The sequence below is a fragment of the Micromys minutus genome (genome assembly GCF_963924665.1).
Source record: "Micromys minutus genome assembly, chromosome: 11".
Classification (NCBI taxonomy): Eukaryota; Metazoa; Chordata; class Mammalia; order Rodentia; family Muridae; genus Micromys; species Micromys minutus.
In genome coordinates, this window is record NC_137980.1 from 59,024,517 (window position 1) to 59,045,992 (window position 21,476).

Sequence of the window (21,476 nt, forward strand, 5' to 3'; positions counted from 1 at the left end):
CTTTGCCCTAATCAGTGCATGGGCTCAGCAATGGAGGAAGCCGGCATCCATAGAGAACTGTCCAGCTTGTGCCTGGACCAAGGATGCCCGAGGGACAGTCCACAAGAACACAGAGGGCAGGGCTGACTACGGCTGGGCTCCTGCAGGCCCATCCTTCCTATCCCTTCTGGTCCTCAAGCAGCCTGGCCTTAGCCTCTTAGTCCTAAAGGTTCAACCTGTGGCCAGAAGCACCTGGACAAGCAAGGCAGCTTCAGCCAGGGCCTGAGCAGGCTGCCTCCCAGGGCAGTCCAGATACCCAGCTTCCTGTTTGCAGCTGCAACATTCTCCCCACAAGCACCGGCCTCCAGCGCACAGAGCCAGCAGAGAGGCCCATGGGGTGGAGAGGTGGCCCTCAAGCCCCTCTCCCAGTGGAGAAGGACACGGAGCATGCACAGGTGCAAACGCACAGCATGCTGCTCGGCACAGCTGGACACATGCACATGATGGGAGCTCCCCCATGCGGGGGCCACCACAGCTGCCTGAACATGGCTGGGTTGTTCCACCCAGGAAAGGGACAGGCATGGGAGGGCAACCAGGAGGCAGGGGCTCCAGAGCAAGCAGGACAGATGCCTTCATACATGAACAACAGACAGGGGAACGGAGAGGAAAGGGTGTGGTCAAGGTGCAAAAGGGTTAGGAGGCTTTACAGCATCCTGTTTCCAGTCTTCCCTAAACCAGGCCTGCAAGTCAGAAGGGGTAGACATGGCCTTTGGCTTTTGGGGGCCCCCGAAGAGCCCAGAACACAGCGAGCTGCCTCCCTCAGTGAGGTGCCGGCTAAGGGTCGGTCCTTAATGCCTAGTAGAGGTACCAGAGTGGCCGGCCCCAGAGGAAATATTCCCTGAAGGATATTGGACTCTTTCTACATCAGTAACCCTGGCCAGCCAGCCACCTGCTCTGGCAGGAGGGGGCTCCATCTAGAGTCAGAGGCCAGACGCCCAGCTCTGCCTTGTGTTAAAGCATCAAGGAACTCAGAGCTGGGTGGGCACTGTGCCGGCTCATCCTGAACCTCTAGTAAGCAGGGAGGGCAGGAGCGTGCAGCGTGGTCAGTCCGTGCGAGCATTGCGTGGTACCTAGAGTGTCCGGGGCAGCATCCACACAGGCACCCTCGGCACGGTCTGCCTTTACTGGAAATGAGGAGAGTATAGTTAGTCCTGGGGGCGGGTGACAGGACCGGAACAGAGAGCAGGTAACTGGGGCACCGTGACCACCTAGGGAGTTCAGGCTCACAATCCCCCAGCCGCTGTGTTTGTGTCTGAGCGAGGACAGCAAGAAAGGGGAGTGTGCAAAAGTCTTCTGCTGTCTGGGAAAGAAAATGGTTCTCTCTATTTTTGGAGAAAAAGAATCCCTGTGTTTTTTCCTCCAAAAATATCTTTTCCTTCCAAAGCCAGAGTGTGGGTTCATGTTTTAAGAGATGTATTATTTTTTGCTGTACTCATGCCAACAAAAATAATAATAATAACACATGAACCGAGATGTTGCAGGAGGCCAGATGTGGGTAGAGATAGTCTGGGAGGTGGCCACTGCAAAGCATGCGCCTTTCAGGGAGGGGAAAATGTGCAATTTAGCTTCACAAACCAATTGGCAAGCGGCGAGGTTTTGCCACACCAGCCTGTGATCTGTCAGTGGTAGTCTTTGATTTATTCAAGAGGCAATGGCTGCCCCCCAATTAGAAGGAAGTTTAAGAGAAGAGGCTTGGGGACATGGCCATATTTAGAAGGACTAGTCAAGTACATTCATCTGGGATTCCATGAGTCCCCCTTGTTGCCATGGCCTGGGCTAACAGAGCTCCAAGGGGAAGCCTTAGCAAAATCCCAGAAAACAGTGATCTTTTCCAAGAATCTCCCAGACTCTTGAGTTTTGTTTTGCATTGAAAAATAATGTTTAAGCTTTAAAAAAAAAGAAAGGAAGGAAAAAAGGGAGAGACAGAGAGGAGAGAAAGTGAGCCAGCAGACCTCTGAGGTCAGCCTGGTCTATAGAGGGAGTTTCAGGACAGCCAGGATTAAGCAAAGAAACCCTGTCTTGAAAAGGAAAGAAAGGAAAGAAAAATAGAAAATTACAAAAAACGCTTCCTTTTTGCCCTCCAGGCCTTCCTTCTTCCTGTATAGTTATAATAACATCTTACAAACTTCGTCCCCGAGACACCAACATATAGGACCATCTCAAATCAGAAACAAACAAGCCCTCAGAAGACAGGGCCCAGCAGTCCATTTTCCCATCACACGCTTATTCAAACACAGTCGTTATGTGACTGCACCAGCCTCCCCACTTAGGCACAAAGGACATGCTGCTCTAACTGGCATTAACATAAATTAGAATTGGAACCAAGCTCCAGAGAGGAATCTGCTGACTAGGCAGGCTAGCTCTGAAACTGTTCATGCAGGACTTTGAGTACCCAGAAGACTTCTGCCCAAGCATCCACATGGGCTTGGTGTTCTAGGTAGACAAACAGCTTTGGGCTCCCCAGACACTCTGGAGATGTAGGACAAAGGCTGGATGCTTGCTGCCGACTTACTACAAGGTAGTGTATCTGCAGCTTTCTCCATGACTTGATCCGGGGTTAAATAGCCTGTTAAGCGAGTGAGCCCCTAGCTCCTTGGACCCTGGCCCCCAAGTCCAAAGACAGAGATGGTCCGTTTCCAGCACCTTTGACAAATGTCCCTTTTGTTTCTCAGCTCTATGGCTTCTTAAGAATCCTGGGCCCGAGGCTCAGGTCTGCTGTAGAAACCTTGTCTGATAGTTGTGTTGTCTAGTTTGGTGGCCACTGATCGAACCTGACCACTGAAGCTCAGAAATGCATTCCAGCTGTGTCCATTTTAATGAATGTCGTATGTGGCTTGTCTGAGAAAACATGGCTTCAGAGTCTGATAAGATCTGGGGATGAGAAAGCTGCTCTCCATGGCTTTCCCTGATTGCTGGGTACCAAGGGCCTCCAATTTGGGCTGCTGTGACTATTCCCTCTGATGCCATTTTTCTACCCTATCAGCAAAGTGAAGCTATCCCTTATCTGCAAATACTTAGCCAATCTCAATCACAGGCAGATGCCAACTGAATCACATGAAGATGGCAAGCCCGGTGGAGAACAGATAGGCCCCCAGACACTGGCTAAGGCCAGACAGGGCAGATGGGCACCAAAATACACAGACAAATCCATCTGTGAGGAAGACTAGAGCTGTATGGACAAGAAGGGCAAAGCCAGGGCTAGGGGTTTGCTTTAGGCACAGGGTAGGAGACGGTGAAAAGGATGACAAGCCCACAAAGGACAGTCACAGCAACTGCAGTACAAAAAACATTGGGACAGCATAGGCCTGAGCTCCCACCTGCCCTGGCTTCCCTGACCCAGATGCCCCCAGTGTTTACAGCCTAGTCATGTAGGTGTTCTCAGGAACAAACCACCCCATGCACCTTCGTTACGAGGTACAACACACCAGGAAGATACCTTCAGGTAGCTGAGGAAAGGTCCTGTGTTCACACCACTTACTTGCCCGAAAATATGTCAGCGGGTCCTGCCAGGGAAAGTGTAAGGCTGTGTCCAGAGTCAGAGAGAAACATGGCCACTGAGTCCTGCTAGACTGGCTGAGTCCAAGGATAGAAAGACTCTGGGGAGCCAGGCTTGCCACCCCCAACTTAGTGTTTAGACAAGAGCCCAGGGATAGAGTCACCCCACTATTTGTCTCCTAAGTAACAGCTTCCTTTACACTTCCTATGTTCTTGATGCTAAAGAGGGGGTTTAGCTGCTCTTGGAAGAGACTTAGAGATACTACCCCATCCTCCATTACCTGACCCACTGAAGGAGTGGAGGTCCTCACTGACAGAAACTGCTCCCCACTCCCTCAGCACTCAGCTCTCCTGGTGCCCCAACCTTCCTGAGAATCCCAGTGTCTTGCAAAGGACCTGTGCACCCTTCCCAGGCAAATCTGCTGCCTCAACCGAGCATTTTGGGAGCAGGGTGTCCTGGAAGGACCAGGTTGGTAGATGATAGCCCTCAGGGAAGGGTGTAGAGGTACAGGCAGGCAGGGGCCACTGACACGCGGGGAAGACAGAGGAGTGGCAGAGCAGAGAGCAGGGGGGCCACGGAACATACCGCAGAGCCAGGGGGCTCCCATGGGTCCTCACCTTGAATCCTGCTTTCAGGGTCAGCACCTCATCCCAAAAGACAGAGCAGACGAGAAAGGGGCCCAAGAAGGGCAGTAACAGTGATTAAAGCACTTGGGGGCAGCAAGATTTTCCAGATGGGGGCAGAAGAGGAAGAGAGAAAGAGAGAGAGAAGGCTGAGACGAGACTCGCGCAGAGAATGCTAAAGCTACGGCAACAAGCGCAAAGGAGCTGCTGGAGGCCAGAGCCTCCTGGGTAACTTGTTCCCAGTCAGGGCAGCGTGGAGATGAGACAAGCCTCCAGACCCATCCCCACTGGGATAGTCTCGGTCCACCTGGGGCACAGCCCTGGTGTCCATAACCAAAGGGACTCTCAGTCCCGGGGTCACTGGAAATAGTGCTGAGAGAGGGGCAGACCAGAACAGCCCTGATGGACAGTGAGGACTTGGAGTGCCCTGAGCACAGCAAGGCCAGGTGAGCTAAGCTCTTACGTCCTCCATACGTCAACAACCAAGACTACACTAGACTGTCTGTGTCTTTCCACCTAATTTTCTTAGTGACCATCATGGGTTGTCTGTCACTGATTTGGGAAGCCTTGTCAGTCTTTGCCATTCAGGACACCACCTATAAATTCTCCTTTTGTGGGATGGGAGAGGACAGCGTCATTCTCCGATGGACAGAGAACCAGTTCAACCTAATTCCACCCTCCCTTGTACAAGGGCAGTTTTCAGATATTCCATATAATCCTGGCATTTGGGAGAGCACAAGGTGTCAGGCAAATCTCATTCTGAGACCTATGAGCTATATACACATTGTACCTTGTAGACAGGTCACTTCAGGGAGGGACCCACACTCAGCCTAAAGGCCTTGGATACCCAGGCGAATGCACATTGAACTCAAAATCAGCGAGATGGTCTCTCTTTGCTCATAAATGCTAGGACAAGGTCTGCTTCCCTATTTCTCTACCAAGCAGAGCTGACACTAGATACCCCGCCTAACCAGCCTGAGCAAATGGAGCCTTGGAGGTCAGCAGGGACCAGGAGAGAGAGAGAAAGAGGAGAGAACAGTGAGGTAAGAATGTCCTTGGAGGTGTGAGAGGGGTTAGGGCACCTTAACCTCCTCACTCTGGCTATCAGGTAGCAAGTTCCCTCTTCTGCCAGTATTTTGAATATATTCTCCTCCCCACTAGAGCGATGAGAGGGACCCCTACCTGGGGCTGCAGATTCCCACAACATACCTGCAGGTCACACAGGAACAAGCCTCAGAGTCCCCTGTGGGGCTGCCCATGGGCAGGGTTGGGGAGGATGATTTCCAAGAAGCGCCACTCCCCCCCCAATGCTACTCAAATCTCTGCAAGGAGGCTGTAACTGAGAAGTGACCCCAGGTGTGCCAGGACACACATTCACTTGCTGCACAGAGAAGCACACACGGGCCCCCCACGGTAGCCCTGCCCCATGACACATGGTGTACAGAGAGGGAATGAGGCAAAATGGGTATAGCACACACCAGGGCAGCTGGAGGCAGGAGGAACTGACCTTGGTGATGGTTCTGGCTGTGGCTCCTTCCTTCAAACAGAGGAACAAAGAGTTAGTAACTACCCCCTCTGGCAGCCACTTCCCTTGGCCTCCTCTAGGGTCCCCTTAACCTACTCAGGCCCCTGGCCTCAGACCTGGTACCTATCCTTGGGTCCACAGGTTGGGCTGTATGTAATGGGACCTGGTGTAGAGAACCTTCCTCCTAGGATACCTGTGCTCTTCATGAGGCACTACAAGGCCCAGGAGCAAGGCTGGGAGAAGAAAGGGGCTCCCAAGGGAACTGTGGTCTTCTGTCCCATGGGGCTCCTTTATTGGATATTAATGGATGCTCATTTCAACACAATCATACCAGTGTAATAGTTTCAGAAAGAAAACTCAGCTGAAGAAAAGCCTCTTGACTTAATGGAATTTCCCTCCTTCTGCGCAATTTTTCAGCAGTAGCAGAAATCAGCCAAGAGCTTTGTCACAGTCCATGGTCATACTTGTTTTAAGGCCAGTCGTCATTTCCAGGCTTGCAGAATTGTTTTGGCCATTATCTGCTTTTCTGGGGTTGGTTCTTTCTAGAGGCAATAAGTAGTGGTGGCTGGATCTGAGCTAAGGAAATTGAGGGGTGACTCCCGGTACCCTCAGAAGGGCAGTACCAGGTCAGTCTTTTGTATGATGAGGACTTGTTACTACATTTTCAAAAGACTGTCCAGTTCCCTCCGTGGCCCTCAGAGAGGTCACGTTACCTAGTTTAGGGTCGTCCCCAGAACTGCGTTTCTGTGATCTTTCCAACCAGCCCTTGGGAGCTCAGATAGCTTGAGCAGTCAAGGGCTCCCTTCTACACGCCCTGTCAACCCTAATTGCATCTGGAAGCAGTTAGAAGATTTTCTTTCTTGGCTCTGGAGACCACAAATCCGAAGTCAAGGTGTGGGTAGTCAGTTCTCCAGTGGACCACGGAAATGTCTGCCTCTTCCAGCTTTGGGGGTTCCACATCCTTGGCTAATAGCCCATCTCTCGTGTTTCTCCTTTTGTCTTTCCCATGTGTACATTCTGGCATCCCGTGTCTTCTCTCACGTCTGTGCAGACAGAAGCTGCTAAAGTTCTTGACTTAGAACCTGTACACAGGCCTCTTTCCAAATTAAGGGTCATGTTCACAGACATGTTTTGAGAGCCAGTGCTTGTGTGCCATAGTTGTGTGTGTATCTGAGGTCTGGAATACACCACCCATCCCTAAACTCCTTAAGTCTCAACCCTCCACCTCAACTCTGCCAGAAATCACTTAACTGTCTGTTAAATCCCATAAATGAAGTATACAAGACTCTGTGGTTGTCCTGGGGAAAGCCCTCTCTACACCCGAGTATGAGTCTCATAAAATCATCCACTATCTGGCTGATAAAGAGATCAGCACGTGGTGACAGTTCCCCTCAAAATGGGAAGGTTGACAAAGGATCTCTGGCTACCAAAGTTTGAAACCCGAAAGGCAAATTCTATGTCGAGTCAAGCTTCAGTAGTAAGTGACCCCTGGCTCTGTGAACCTCTGCTGCTCTGAGGGCAGTCCGCATGGCCATAAGCGACTGTTCTAATATCCCTGCTTGTAACAGTCCCCAGTGTTGCCTTCTTCACTTATCCCACTGACCCATGGTAGAATTCACTGGTCAGGAATGAAAAGTGACCCCAGTACCTTCAGGCTGGTAGGCCCAAGTCAGTCTTCTGTATAAGGGTTTATCACTATATTTTCAAAGACTTCCTAGTTCCCTATGTGACTCCCTTACAGAGGAGTTACAGAGTAAGGGCCTAGTTTAGGGTTCTCTGTAGGACCCCAAAGAGGCTCAGGATGAATGGCATTAGTCAGGAGAGTCCTGTGTGCAACCAAGAGGTAGTCCTAGAATGGATCCCACTAAACATGAGCATCCTATTGAGGGCCTGAGGTAGCTGCGGAGTGGGTGTCAGCCTACTCTAGAGGAGTCCTTTCCACCTCTCCTGAATAAGCTTCTCCATTCCTCACTTCCATCAAAATGATTGGCAGCCTACTCTAGAGGAGTCCTTTCCACCACTCATTCCTCACCTCCATCAAGATGATTGGCAGCCTACTCCACTCATTCCTCACCTCCATCAAGATGATTGGCAGCCTACTCTAGAGGAGTCCTTTCCACCACTCATTCCTCACCTCCATCAAGATGATTGGTTGGACCTGAGTCACACACCTACTTTCTGCTCTGTCTGTAGCCAGTGCTCTCTCTGTAGCTGAGTAGCCTCTCCCTGAAGTGCTTCTCCTCAGGCATAGCCCTTTGCTGTCTAGATTAGTTGAGAAAGTCCCCAGATCTCCAAGTTAAAGTTTCTCATAGGGGTTTTTCAACTTATTTTTCTTCTGAAATTTGACAGTAAATGTGAAGAAGAAATTAGGCTGTACTCTTTGTAGTTGGCAGGAAACCCCCCTCAGTGGTCAAAATTCAACCCCACCTTTTATGATTTTGCTTCCATCCAACAGGGGAACACAACTCAAGCAAGCCTTTGATACACTACCACAGGTACAGGCACTACCTGTCCTGGGTTTCGGTAACACATTCTTTGCTGACTTCTTTCTGAATAGTATCAATTCCCATCCCTGAGTTAATCCGTTCATGAGTTTATAGGGAATAGGCTATTCAAAGGTGCAAGGGATAGAGATAAAGACAGATCAGTGGAGTGTGCCTTTGAAGGGTGAATCATGCCCCTGGCTTTTTCTTGTCTCTCTCTTCTTCCTAGCTGTCACAAGATGAACAGTTTTCACCCATTACACCCTTCTGCCATGATGTTTCTGCCTTCTCACATCCTACAGGCAATGGAACCAACCAACCATAAACTGAAACCTCACTTCTTGGGGACTTCCCGGAGCATCTTTTAACACCCATACTTCCCATAACCATCCCTTCAAGGTAGTGTGGGTTTGTTCTAATATGTACTTTAAACCTGTTCCAGACCCAATCATTACCCAGTGTGGAAACCCACTGCCACACTCTCGGGTGTTTGTTACAATGGTACCTTATCTAAAGCTTCAGTAGTGGCATTATAATCAGGTTGTCAAACCCTTGCAGGCTAACTCTCTGACAGTCCTGGAGACACAGGGGTCAAGGTGTTGCTGGGCTGCACTCTTTCGGACTCTACAAGAGGATCCATCTTGACACTCCAGGTGGCTTTGGGTTTTGCTTATATCACAGTCTTTGCCTGTGTCTTCATTTACTTCTGCCCTGTTAAGTTTCTCCAAAGTTCTCTCTTCTTATATGGAGACAATGAATGGATCCAGAAGCCACTCAGAAAATCCAGGTGGAGGATGGTTGCTGGAGGTCACATTAGCAGGTTTGGAAGCACCCACATATGTTTAGGAACATGGTCTACCATCAGCCCACTGCCACCTTCCTGTCCTTCCAAAGGCTCTTTGGAGACAGAAATTTGCTTGGGGCTCTAGCCCCATTCTCTACTTCTGTGGAGGGCAAGGCCTTCTTTATATCCATCAGTGGTCTAAACAGCAAGAGTCACAAATTCCATAACTGAAAGACCAGCAGGTATTATTGTGAGCACGGTGCCACCCAACACTGGGAGTGCAGTGCTGGGAGACTACATCCCACCTAAGTGTGAGCCATGAATGAGTCAGGTGACCCTTTATCAAAGTTCACTTCTTACCTCACCCCCACCTTGTGTTCATCCCCTTAACCAGCTATTTCTCTAGGGACAGGATCCTTAATCCAGCTAGCAGCATCTAACTAGTCTCTAAGACTAGTAGCCAAGCATGCCCCAGGACTTTTTGTCACTGGCCAAAGCTCTAGAGCCTCTCAGGAGACCTAAGCTGCCCACTCAACCCCAGTGTCCCAGCCTTAGCTTGGGCAGAGTCCCTGTGCTGACCTGAAGGTGAGTCCAGATTTGCTCTTGAGATTCCTCAGCAGCTCCAGCTGGTTCAGAGGCGGGATGAGTCTGGGGCAAGAGAAGGAGAGGTGAGTAAGCCTAACCCCCTAAGAGCTGAGGGTCAGCTCTGCCCACCCACAGCTACTCCATCCATGGGAGCCAACAGCAGATGCCAGAGCATGGGTGTAGAACACCTGAAGCTCTGGGCTCAGTGCCTCCACCTCTCCCAAGCTCCAGGGCTGTCTTTTCTGACCCCACCCCCTACTCATGTTGTTCCTAGGGCCTGGGGTCTCAGGCACAGGAAACAACAGCAGGTCATGAGGGAATAGATCAAGAGAGCAGAGTTCAGGTAGGGTGTCTCCTCCCCAGCCTCTCTTCCACTCTATTTCCCTGCCTCTGAAAATTTTCAAGGAGCTGCAAACAGTACCCCAACATATTCAAGGTCTCAGACCTCTCAGTCCCTTTACAGAGCTTCTTTGTCTCTAAAGGATGTAATGGTGCAGGGGGAAGGTCGCAGAAAAGGGTTTTGCTGGGCAAAGAGAAGCTCACTACCAGGTCTATAGGATGATTATCCTGGACAGCTGAGAAGAAAAATCTGACCCTGATGCTTTGAGGACACTCAGCATATAACGTGGCTCCATTCCCTTTCCTGACCTGGTCGCACACAGCTGGCAGCCCATGCCAGGCCTGCCTGCTCTGGCGTTTGTTCAGTCCATTGCCACAGACAGTATCAGGGAAGGCATGTTCCTATGTGGAAGGCGAACCCTTGCCACATCGAGATAAAAATCTCCTCATCCCACCCTCCTTTCAGCCTCAAACCCTCTCTTTCCTCCTGGCAAACGCTGTGAAATTCCCACCTCCTACTGGAATTAACACAGCAATCCCTTGGCTCCTGTGACTCCAGGCCCTGCCGCTCTTTCCCAGTTCTGACCCTCTCGATGCAAATCCTCTTGTATCTCTTTCAGCACTGGCCTCCCAGAGTCCTGACTGCACAGCACCCCCACCTCATCCTGTCTTTCATTCTTACCCTTCAGTTAAAAAGCACAGACTTGGGTTCTTATGCTTGGGTCCCTGCGGCAACGAGCCACCTCCTAGCCCTACATTGCTGGCCCTCCTCTCTGTGTGACAGCAGGTACTTAATTAAAAGCTGGTCTTCTTCCAGGACTCTCACGGCTCTCTGCCCCACCCCCACTCCAGTAGGTCTCTCAAACTTGCCCAGCAGCCCTGCTCTACTCCCACTCAAACATTTAATGGCTCCTCCATCACCTCTAAAACAGAAGGGCAGCTGACTTCGCTGCCCAATTTGCTCTTCGCTCCAGTTCGCTCCAACCCTCCAATGCTCTTTTCCCATTCCTCCAGGGAGAGACCCACCCTACACCTCGGAGCCACTCCTGCTCCTGGCTATTTTCTCTCCTCTCCTTTTACCCCTATGGCAAGGGTAACTACATCTTCTTTGCTTCACAGCCCTGGGTCAGACCTAGAAGGGCTCAGAAAATCCTGGTTTAAAATAAAACAAAAAGCCACAAGCCCTGTGAGTTTCTCTCTCCCAACCCTTTTTTTGCCTCCCTTCCCCCACGCCATTCATTGTCCTTCACAGGTCAGCATGAAGCAGGAGCCTTCCAATCACTGAGTAGGCTAGTGCCATGGGGTTCCACCCTCCACTTTTTCACCCAGCCCTGGGGCCTGGAGCAGGGTCTCTGGCACAGCCCTCTGCCTTGGGCTCCCACACTCACCACCACCACCACATAGGTCAGGTTAGACACACGTAAAACCAACCCTCCCAGCCACACTGGATGCATGCCCAGGACACACAAAGCAGCAACCAGGGGCAGACACATGGAGTAGGGCCGTGCACATAGCTGGTCATCCCTGAGCGGTCACAAAAGATTGGGGGAGGAGCAACCCCAGGAGAGTATGGGCTAATGTGAGAGTTCTGTTGGTCTCATGGGACAACTCCAGCCACACAGGTTGGGGGCTCTGGGGGACATTTTCTTTCTGAGTGCAGTGCTGGCTGGAAAGTAGATGCTACTACCACAGTTACCTGTGCCTCTGGGGTCTTGGGAAGACGTCCAAGGGCCTACCCAAAAGAGCAATCCTTCTATTTTTGAGAGTCAAGTGCTTAATCTCCTAGTCCAGTCCCTATAAAAGGTAGGAGACAGGTCACAGCTCCAGAGAAAAGGACCTGTACCTGCTCTTGGACCAGGTCAGGATGAACTGACCCACTTTCTAAGGCTGTGTTGGTATAGGCCACCCAAGCAGGATCAGAAGGTGGCTCACCTTCTGCATGTGTGTTAAGCTTTCTGAGTAGCACGGTTACCTGCACACGAGCAAAGAATGTTTCCTGCTTCCCAAACTGGCCCTAAACACAGCAAGAGGGAGCCACCACCAGAACTGGCTCTGCTCCCTGGGCCTTCATGCTTTCTCCACTGAAGTCTAAAGACTCCAGGGTCATGGGGGCACTCAGACTCTGGAAGGGAGCACCTAGGGCAAATGTCCAAAGTAAGATTCTAGTCTGGGATGTGCTCCTGGTCCTAAACATCGATTCCTTAGAAACACAGTTAGTCCCACAACCAACACTGCTCATAAGTAGAGGTGGGGGTAGAGAACCACAGCTTTAGGACAAGGCAGGAAGCAGGCCACACTGAAGAACAAGACACACGGAGGACAAGGGACCCAGCAATGGGGAAGCAGCAGCTAAAGAAGCAGGAGCCAGAGAGGCAAGGTGTGCTCACAGTGGCCCAGAAGGCATTATAGGTTAAACACAAGGAGTCCAGGCAGGACGGGGCCATCGGGCGACAGGGTCTGACAACGGTAGCATGAGGATCATAGGGAAGGTGCTCTAGGATGGGATATGAGCTCTGGAGGGCTTGCCCCACCCCAAACTCAGACAGACGAGAGCTACACACATCTTCCATCCCATGCATGTCCTACCTGGAGGCCCCATAGGTTTGAGTTTGTGAGCTTTCAAGGGATTCACACACACATACACACAAAGGGGAAAGAACCAAACGTTTTTTAAAAGAACGGGATAAGAAAAAGGAAATGAAAATAAAGTCGAGGGAAGTAGGGGAGACAACAGAATAAAGAACATTAGCCCGTAGCTCAGTCCTGTCTCAATACCCTGCAAGGAGCATGGAGATTGAGGCAGGGCCAGGTGAGGGCTCAGGGCTGCAGAGAAGCCTGGGGTAAGTGCTGATGGCAAAGCCATCTTTGTCCCAAGCAATGCCGTGCCAAGACTGATGCAGGCAGAATGGTCTATCTGACCATTGCTGGATGTCAGATCCCTGAAGATGATTCCCCAGCCCAGGAGTCTTGACAGAGCTCTGTGCCCATGCTACCTGGGGATGGCTCAGATAGACAGAAATAGCTGGAATGAAATGGTCTGACTCAGGTAATGAAGCTGGGGAGACCTGGTCTGAGCCCTCTGTTTGACCCCCCTCTGTCTTTCTGTCTGTCTGTCTATCTATCTATCTTATCTATCTCTCAGTTTAGGGCTATCTATCTATCTATCTATCTATCTATCTATCTATCTATCTATTTATATCTCAGTTCAGGGCTATCTCCTCTCTCTTTCTCAGTTCAGGGTGAAGAGACCACACCCAAGGGGCTCTAACTTACAGCTTCAAACCTCACAGCCTTGCCTTACTTTTTCATCTTAGCTCAAGCATTGTGTACACAGTTCCCAAGCCAGTCTTCCGAGCAGTGACCCACAAACTGGCACTGTCCCATGGTAGCCCCCAGAAAGGCATTTCCTGACCTTTCTTGCTTTCCAGATTTTCCTGGGGTATCCTGTGTTGCTGCGGATGCTGGGGGGGGGGGGTGTCTCTTGATGATACAATGACTTTCCTAGCTTTAGACTCTCACTGTAGTCTGGGATTTTTCCTACATACACACACACCATAGTTGCTCTGGTCTTTGCTGGAGAACACAGTCAAAAGGACAGTCACCTCAGTACTTCTTGGGCTGCTAGAGTCTTTGCAGCCTCCAGCACTAAGGCCAGCATTTATTTCATGGGATGTCTTGGAATGGGAATCACAACACAATGTACCCAAAAGAGGAATGGAAAGCAAAGGATGGGTACAAGACTAAGAAATAAAAGCCATGACACTGTAAAACAAAGAACAAAATCAATACTGTAAAATAAACCACACAGAAACCGTGGCGCAAAACTACACACACTTGAAAACAAATACAAATGGATGGGGTTTAGAGAGCAAATGTAAATCAAAAGGCAAACCGCCATGCAGGGTGCTGAGGCAGAGCCTGGCGCAGTACCTGTACATGGGGACAGTGACTGTCCGCTCGTAGTACTGCCACGTGGAGTGCAGGTCGGTGCGTGAGAGGTTAGTAGCATAGAATCTCCAGGCCGACTGCAGTGGAAAGAGGTGAGACGGTTGTGGCAGGGCAGAGGCTACCCATCTCCAGGGGCCTCACCCAAGTTACAACTGCAGCCCCCATGCCTGTCCTCACCCCACAGCCTCAGTCTAACCTTGTGGGACAAGCATGATGCCCAACAGAAGCTGCTGGGGTATGAGAGATACTCTGCCTCTGGCTCAAAGCCAGTCTACAGTGAGCCTTGGTGATCTTTCTTGACATCGAGTGGGTGACTTCATTGCCTCTCCAGTCCAAACAAGTCTTACTCCCAACCCCATGAGACCCAGGAATAGGGACAAGGCTAGGAGAACTCCACTCCTTTCACCAGGCATGGTGGCCCAGGCTCAGGCTTCTTCACTGGCTCAGGCCTCTTTCCATTCTGTATACATTGTTTTCTTTCTGTATATTCATCATAATCCACACAATATGAAGTCTACCATTTTGACTCCTTTAAAGTACACATAGCATTGTATGACCTTAGCAACAATCCACCCTCAGCTTCTTGCCCTTAGGGAGGCAGGCCCACACATAAAGTAGACACTTCCGTTCCAACCTCCCACCAGGCACTGGCAGCATCATCAGTCTCTATGGATTTGACTGTTTTGGAAATTTCCTATCATGGAATCTCAATACTGTATGGTCGGCCTCTTAGTTTCTTGCATGAAGTGAAAGACCTTTGGAGCTGAAGATTGTGCACTGAACTGCATCCCTTTGGGGACTGAATACCACTTGATTGTACAGACATACCATACACATTTTGATCATTTACCAGTGAGCATGGCTCACACATATTTTGCCTGTTATATGTGCTAGAAACATGAAGGATCTTGGCTGAACACCTGCTTTGGGTCCTAACAACTGAGTGAACCTGTAGGTGAGGCAACAATGTTACATGTCACATGGGTAACATGTCAGGTGAGTAATAATATTACATGTTGCTTTCTTTCCTCTTTGTTTTGGGTCCCCCTCTCCTTTTCTTTTGGTGCCAAGGGTAGAATCCAGAGCCTTGAACTCTGAGACAGGTGCTCTACCACTGACCAGCTCTGATTATGGCTCTCTGAGTGATGGCTACACCTTACAACCCAGTGCTGTGTGAAAGTCTGGTGCCACTAAGTTCCCATCAATGCTTACTTTCCATTTTTTAAATCTGAACCATTCTGGCTAGTGTCAACCAGCACCTCGTGATTTGATCTTTATTCATGTAATGGCATCTTTTCACATGCCTGTGGCCAGTTGTCTCTCATCTCAAAAAAATTAAAAAAAAATTTTTTTTTAATTAAAAAGTCCTTTTAAGCCCCTTGCACTAAAACCTTCTGGGTTGTTTGTCTTTTGTGCTGAAGCTGCTAAGGTTCTTTATATATTGTAGATATTAAGCTCATTCCCAACTTCTCTCCCACTCTATGGGCTGTCTTGTCACTCTTGAATGTCCTTTGAGGCACACATTTTTAATTTTGATGCTCTTTAATTTTTCCTTTGTTATTTGTGTTTTGGTGTCATATATAAAGGATAAAAACAATAAAGCTCGCTTACTTCTAAAGAGTTTAATAGATTTAGCCCTTTTTTTTTTTTTTTCATGGCAACATCTCACTATATATCCCAGCCTCGCCTCAAGCTCAAGACCTTCTCCCCTCAGCTCCAAAGATCTGGGATTGCAAGTAAGGACCACAAAGTCTAGCCAAACATTTTCTTTTCTTTTAATTAAAAAAAAAAGCCCTCCAAATAGGGCATGATAACACAAGTCTATTATACAGAACCCAGGAGACTGAGGCAAGCCTGGGCTACAGAGACTCTGTTACAAGCAGGTAAGCAAACAACAACAAAACAGGTCTCCAGTTGCCTGATACCATGTGTTGAAACTGTTCTCACTAGACGACTTGGTGCTCTATCTGAAATCAGCTGATACATAGTCTCATTGCTTTAATAGTACGTGAGAACTACACTCTTTTTATTGTTGTTTTGCTTCTTTTTAGATTTATTTATTTAATGTCTAAGTGATTTATACACATATACACCTGCATCCCAGTATAGATGGTTGTGAGACATCAAGGTGGTTGCTGAGATTTGAACTCATGACCTCTGGAAGAGCAGATAGTGCTCTTAATCACTGAGCCATCTCTTCATCCAGAGAACTACACGGTTTTGATTGCTGCAGTTTTGTAACACATTTAAAATCTGAAAGTGGAAGAACCCACCCCCCCATAATTTGTTCTGCTTCAGTGCTGTCCAGGAATATCCATTGTAATTCCACAGACACCTTGGGATTCGCTTTTCCGTTTTTGCAGAAAGGGCACGGAGGGTGCTGGACCTGCATGCCAATGTTTGGGAAGAACATGTTCATGAGATTATATCATCCGGTCCCCAAACATGGGATTTCTTTTTACTTACTTTGGTCTCCATCAATCTTTCAATAAGAACATGAGGTCCAGGATGACCAGGCTGACTTTTATGGAATGCTTTGAGGGCACAGAAGGCCTGGTACCTACTTTGAGACTCCCCCTCCAAGTATTTTTCTGCTTGGGAGCCAGAATCAAAACCAGGCGATAAGCCGCTTGAAAAATCCATCTTTCTACCCCTTTACCTACATGAGAGCTACTGGGGTCATTGCTAACCAAAGCTTTGGCACCAAATATGCAGGGAAGTCATCTTTGCTCAAAGGAAGACCCTTTGGTCAATGGTTCTACCACAATGCCTTCACCCTGCTGTGGTCATGTGTCACAATGGGTTGGAGATGTCTTGAAGCTCTGGGAACAATCCTGAAGTTCACAGTGGGGAAACTGTAGGCATGACAAACAAGGAGGCACTTGTTGGTGAGGCAGGAACAGCTATGCTATTGATCTTTGGTGGCAGGTTCACAGTGTACTGTTGAATGGCCTTTGAATATGTGGGGGTGATAATCCTGCTCCCTGCTAAACTTTTTGGCCCCATGGACATGCAGGCATTTTATTTTTCAAATGGGCATTCTGTTCTTTTTTTTCCTTTGTATACTTTGAAGTTACAAAAGCAGTATCCATATGTTTTATGGTGAAAGCTACGCAGCACAGACACAAAAGGAAACCAGACCCAAGGTTGAGACAGTGAAGGCCACATCGTTCAAAAGACAGATACAGTGCCACATTTATCTGGCAGAAAATCCTGGCCAACTCCAGAGCCCAAGAGGAATCTCTGTCTTCTGCATGCATGTTCAGGGGACCCGCACCTCCCACCTGCCCCTAAATAGTCAGACCACCTGAGCAAGCACAGAGCAAGAAGGCAGTGTCCACATCTCGGGTTGAGGAGGCACAGCTGTGCCTCAGGAGCCACTTGCTACCAAACTCTCAACCTCTCTAAGCTGTGGGTGGGTCTCAGAGCTGCAGAATAGGTGTGATGAGACGCCTACTTCACAGGACACTAGAAATTACCTACGTGGTCCCTGGGACAGTATGACCTGAGCCAAGTGACCACTGGTGATAGGACCATCTAGCAGCAGTCCCATGAGTCACTGCATGTGACCTCAGATGTGTGATCTATCTTTATGATGAACACAACCTTGTTCTCCAAACACAGACTATAGCCTATCCACAAATAGGGAGAAGCATGGTGCAGCCATTGTCAGTGCCAAGATCCTAGTGGGGTCCTGTTGGCATTAAAAACTGGCTTTACAGTCAGGAACCAGCTCTATGGTTGACGATCGCCTCTGAATCCAGCAATGACAGTGACGTCACCCATAGGCGACAGGGACCTGCACATCTGTCGCCATGGCAATCGCCATACATTCCCAGGGTCCACTTCCCACCTTTACCTGCAAGCGGTTGCGTCACTGCCTAAATAAAATGCAGACCCTTCCTGACCTTCACTCCTTCTTTCTTTTCCCCCTTCATCTCTGTCACCCCCTTTGTCCCCCCCACCACCACAATAAAACTCTCTCACGTGGACCTGTACTGGCCTGGTGTGGTCTGTCTGGACATGAGCCGAAATTCCAACACAACAGTTCCTTTCTAGATAAGGTGAAATCAGAACAGGGGTTGGTCCCTAACAGGGATTAAGTAAGGCTCACCTGGATCAGACCAGCCGCAGGGTTCCGCCGTTTCTCAAAGTGTTTTTGCCGATGCTGCTCTTGGACTTTCAGGGCAAAGCCAGACCCCAAAATGCCCTGCAAATAACTGAGGTCAGACCACATCCTGGGACCGTGCCCATCTTCACCCCTGCCTGCAATACTCGTGTTTTGTAGGTGCACCTTCCTACATCCTTGGAATTCTCTAGCACTTCTGGGGGAACCCTCTGTTTAGCAGAATGCAGTGCCTAATGATCCCAATCAGGAGCCCTCCTAACCTGCTGTATCCATAAGGCAGCTGCAGCCAGCTGCCCTCTGCCAGACCCAGTGCAGCAATCAATGTGACCATTCCATTCTGTATCTGGTAAATGAGGACCCCCACTATCTAGAGTCATTCAGATGGAAAAGCCATCGAAATCAACAGAGCTATGTGAGAAGGTCTGATCTGACGACACCAGAAGTGTGCCCACGAAAGCTACAGGCATTTAAACCAGAGCAGCCTCACTCTAGTTTGGTCTGATGCCTCTCTAGGCACTGTGAACCCCACAGGAACCTGTGCCTATCCAGGGCCTTCACAGTTCACAGGTGAGCTGTGGTCAAGTCCTATGGGGAGCCTCTAACACCCCTAACATCCCCAGAGCAGGAAGTCATGCAGGACTCACAGCAGGAAGAGCGAAGAACGAGACACCAATGAGGGTAAACGTTGCTGCCAACAGCCTCCCATTCCAGGTCTGAGGGTACTTGTCCCCGTAGCCAATGGTCGTCAGGGTTATCTGAGGGGCAGGGGGCTCTGGTCACTTGGCAGGTTGTCAATAACCTACCACAGAGGTCACAATCCCAGGCCAGATGTCTTTACTAAACTATGGGAAGTTCACCCAAATAGTTTAGGAGAAGTCGGACTGTGATGGTCACTAAGACTTCGGCTGGACCTACAGGAGAGTCATCCTTCCAACCTCATCCATACTAGGACAAAACAAGGCTAGAGTCAGCAGAGGCTGCCCTTTATTCTACAGTCCCCAATCTTTCTTCTATGCTGGAAGGGGAATCATTCCCAAGGCTCCCCTAGTTTACCCTTGAGAAGGTAGACTACACAGTTTGCACATGGGCATCGAGCAAGGAGAGAAGCATCCAGATGAGCGGCTGGCATTTCTAGCACCTGCTCTGTGCTCAGAGGATCGGAGAATAAGATCAAGGAAGTGCAAGGATTCTAGGTCCACAGAGTGTTAGGACTCAGGAAGGCCTAGGAGAGCAGGATTCAGGGAGAGGGCCGGGCCCAGGAGGGAAGGGGGCAAGTGGTGGCGGGTAAAAGGTGGCCAAGAAGACAAATGGGTAGTAGTGAGGGGGCTGCATTTTAGAAACCCGGGGACATTTTAAAACACAAGGATTATTTTGAAACAACAAAGGTAAAATGTTTGCTTCGGCTCTGAAAGAGAAGGAAGGCTTAGGCCCAAGACAGTTCTGGAGAGAATGGGATGCATCAGTCTCACAGGGCCCTGGGGCCAGTTCAGGATCCTTGGGTGCCAAGCTGACTACCTCAGCAGAGTCGGGGCAAACACACTTAGAGAATCCAACTGCTCCTGCTCTGTGCCTATCACACAATCCCCTCTACCAGTCATCTCCAGGCCTAAACTCTCTTCACCCCTAACAGCCCTTCTTCCCAAAGGACCCAGGGTTTCAGGCCTGTGGGCATTAGTAAGATCACAAATAAACCACCCTGTGACTTCACCCCAGGGGCAGTCGTCTGATATCCCCTCACCCCACCCCCACTCCCACCCCTGTGACTCTGCAAGCACAACACCTGCCTAAGTCACCACCTCATGGCTCGCCTCTGCCTGAGCCTCCAAGGAGTCTAAAGCATTGGGGGAGGGGCAAGGAGAAACCCATTTCTATCTCTTTGGAGTGGGTCTAGTGTGGGCTTCAGAAAACAAGATCAGAAAACAGGGGCCTAGGAAACCTGTCTTGTGTGTCCACTTCAAGCAAAAGTCCAAAGATGACTAATAGACCCTTCTGGGAAGGGGCAGTGAGAGAGGAATTCTGGAGTATCCCAGACAGAATCAAGCATGGGGAGCCTCAGGCACAAAGGCCACTTGAGCAGCAGCAAGTTGGGGAAGCTGCAATTAGGGCCATTGTTAGCAGGCTGCAGACCACCTAAAAAACATCCCAGAGAGTGAGGGCTTGTGTTTTCCATTTGCACTGTGTGTGCACACGTGTGTGTGTGTGTGTGTGTGTGTGTGTGTGTGTGTGTGCATGTGCACGTGTGCACACACACATATCTACCCAACTTTTACACAGATCCTGGAGATCCAAACTGAAGCCCATGCATCCCCAGAGCACATACTTCACCCACTGAGCCATCTTTGCTCTGCACTCTCCCTCATTCCTCACAATGAAAGACAGGATTGACTGGAGATGGAAGGCAAGTAAGTGCCTGGAATGGTGGCAGTTGGCCTTGGGAATGGAAGGTCAAGATGACAATGTTGCCTCTACCCTAATACTGCTCCAAAGTTATGAGTCATTTAAGCTCCTGAACTGAGAAGCCCCAGGATGGCTCTCTTCTGGTAATTACTTTCAGAGCCTCAATACTCCCCCCCCTTAGTCTTTCCCCTACATAGCCCAGCTCCAAGTAGGGAACTAGAGGAAGGTAATGGGGAGAGAGGAGCCCCAGTCTGTCCCCTGTCCACCAACACAAGAAGCACATCAGCCTCAACAATTGTCATGTCCACAGCCAACCACCAGGTGTCCTCCAAGAGACATGTCCACCCAGCTCAGCCTAAAGGGCTCTCCTTCAGGTCCCAAGGGGCGGGGTGTGTATCCTTAGGATAGCAGTAACCAGAGGATGTGGAGGAGGAAGGAACAGTGACCGATGACCAGGACTTACCAGACCCCACCACAGTGCATCCGCATAGGTGTCGAAGTGGTCATTCTCACCCTTTTCTGCCAAGTACACCAGAAACGAGGCCAGGATGAGGCAGAGGAAGCCAATGTACCAGGCAGTCACCAGCTCCTGCAAAGACAGGAAACCAAGTCATCATCCTCCCTCAGGCCAGCCTGGAAGCCCAACATGGGAGCCCTGCCCTCAACTGTGCAGCTAGAGAGACTTGGAGGGTGGGATCCCCTTCCTGAGTACACCCTGGGTAGACGCTGGTCAGGGTTGGTGATGAGGCTTGTCCTGACTGTCAGCCATGCAGTGCGACTTTCAACTGACTATTTTAGACATGGAACAGAGCATTCGGGAGCCATTTAAACACCCTGACCATGGCTGGGGAAGCACATACCCCACAGCGAGAAACTGGGGTCCTATCACTGTGGAGATATCCCCAAGAAGGGGTATAAGCCTCAGTGGGCATAAACTCGGTTCCCAACACTCAGGATGTGCAGTACAGAGAGGGAGAGAAACCAGACCTCTAGGAAGCTCAATTCCCCACAGTCCAGTGTCTGCCCTCACATGGCTGACCAAAAACAGGGGGGTCCCAGGCAGGAAAAAGAACATTTGAATCAATGAGAACATGAAGAGCACAAAGGTCCCACAGTACAACCTGGTAG

General features: G+C 49.8%; 1 protein-coding gene across 14 annotated transcripts in view; it reads right to left on the bottom strand.

The window, feature by feature from the left end:
- KCNQ2 (potassium voltage-gated channel subfamily Q member 2) overlaps positions 1–21,476 on the bottom strand; it is a gene marked incomplete at both ends in the record, with an annotated part of 57,275 nt that overhangs the window by 16,828 nt on the left and 18,971 nt on the right. For 6 of the 14 annotated variants that reach the window (XM_080925428.1, XM_080925429.1, XM_080925427.1 and 3 more), the window contains 6 exons: positions 5,666–5,695; positions 9,530–9,598; positions 13,805–13,899; positions 17,937–18,032; positions 18,596–18,706; positions 20,812–20,937. In XM_080925428.1, the coding sequence (XP_080781554.1) occupies positions 5,666–5,695; positions 9,530–9,598; positions 13,805–13,899; positions 17,937–18,032; positions 18,596–18,706; positions 20,812–20,937 (527 nt within the window). Of the gene's footprint in view, positions 1–1,109; positions 1,164–5,665; positions 5,696–9,529; positions 9,599–12,460; positions 12,491–13,804; positions 13,900–17,936; positions 18,033–18,595; positions 18,707–20,811; positions 20,938–21,476 lie in introns of all 14 variants that reach the window. The other 8 variants (XM_080925438.1, XM_080925436.1, XM_080925435.1 and 5 more) reach the window with 3 other exon arrangements.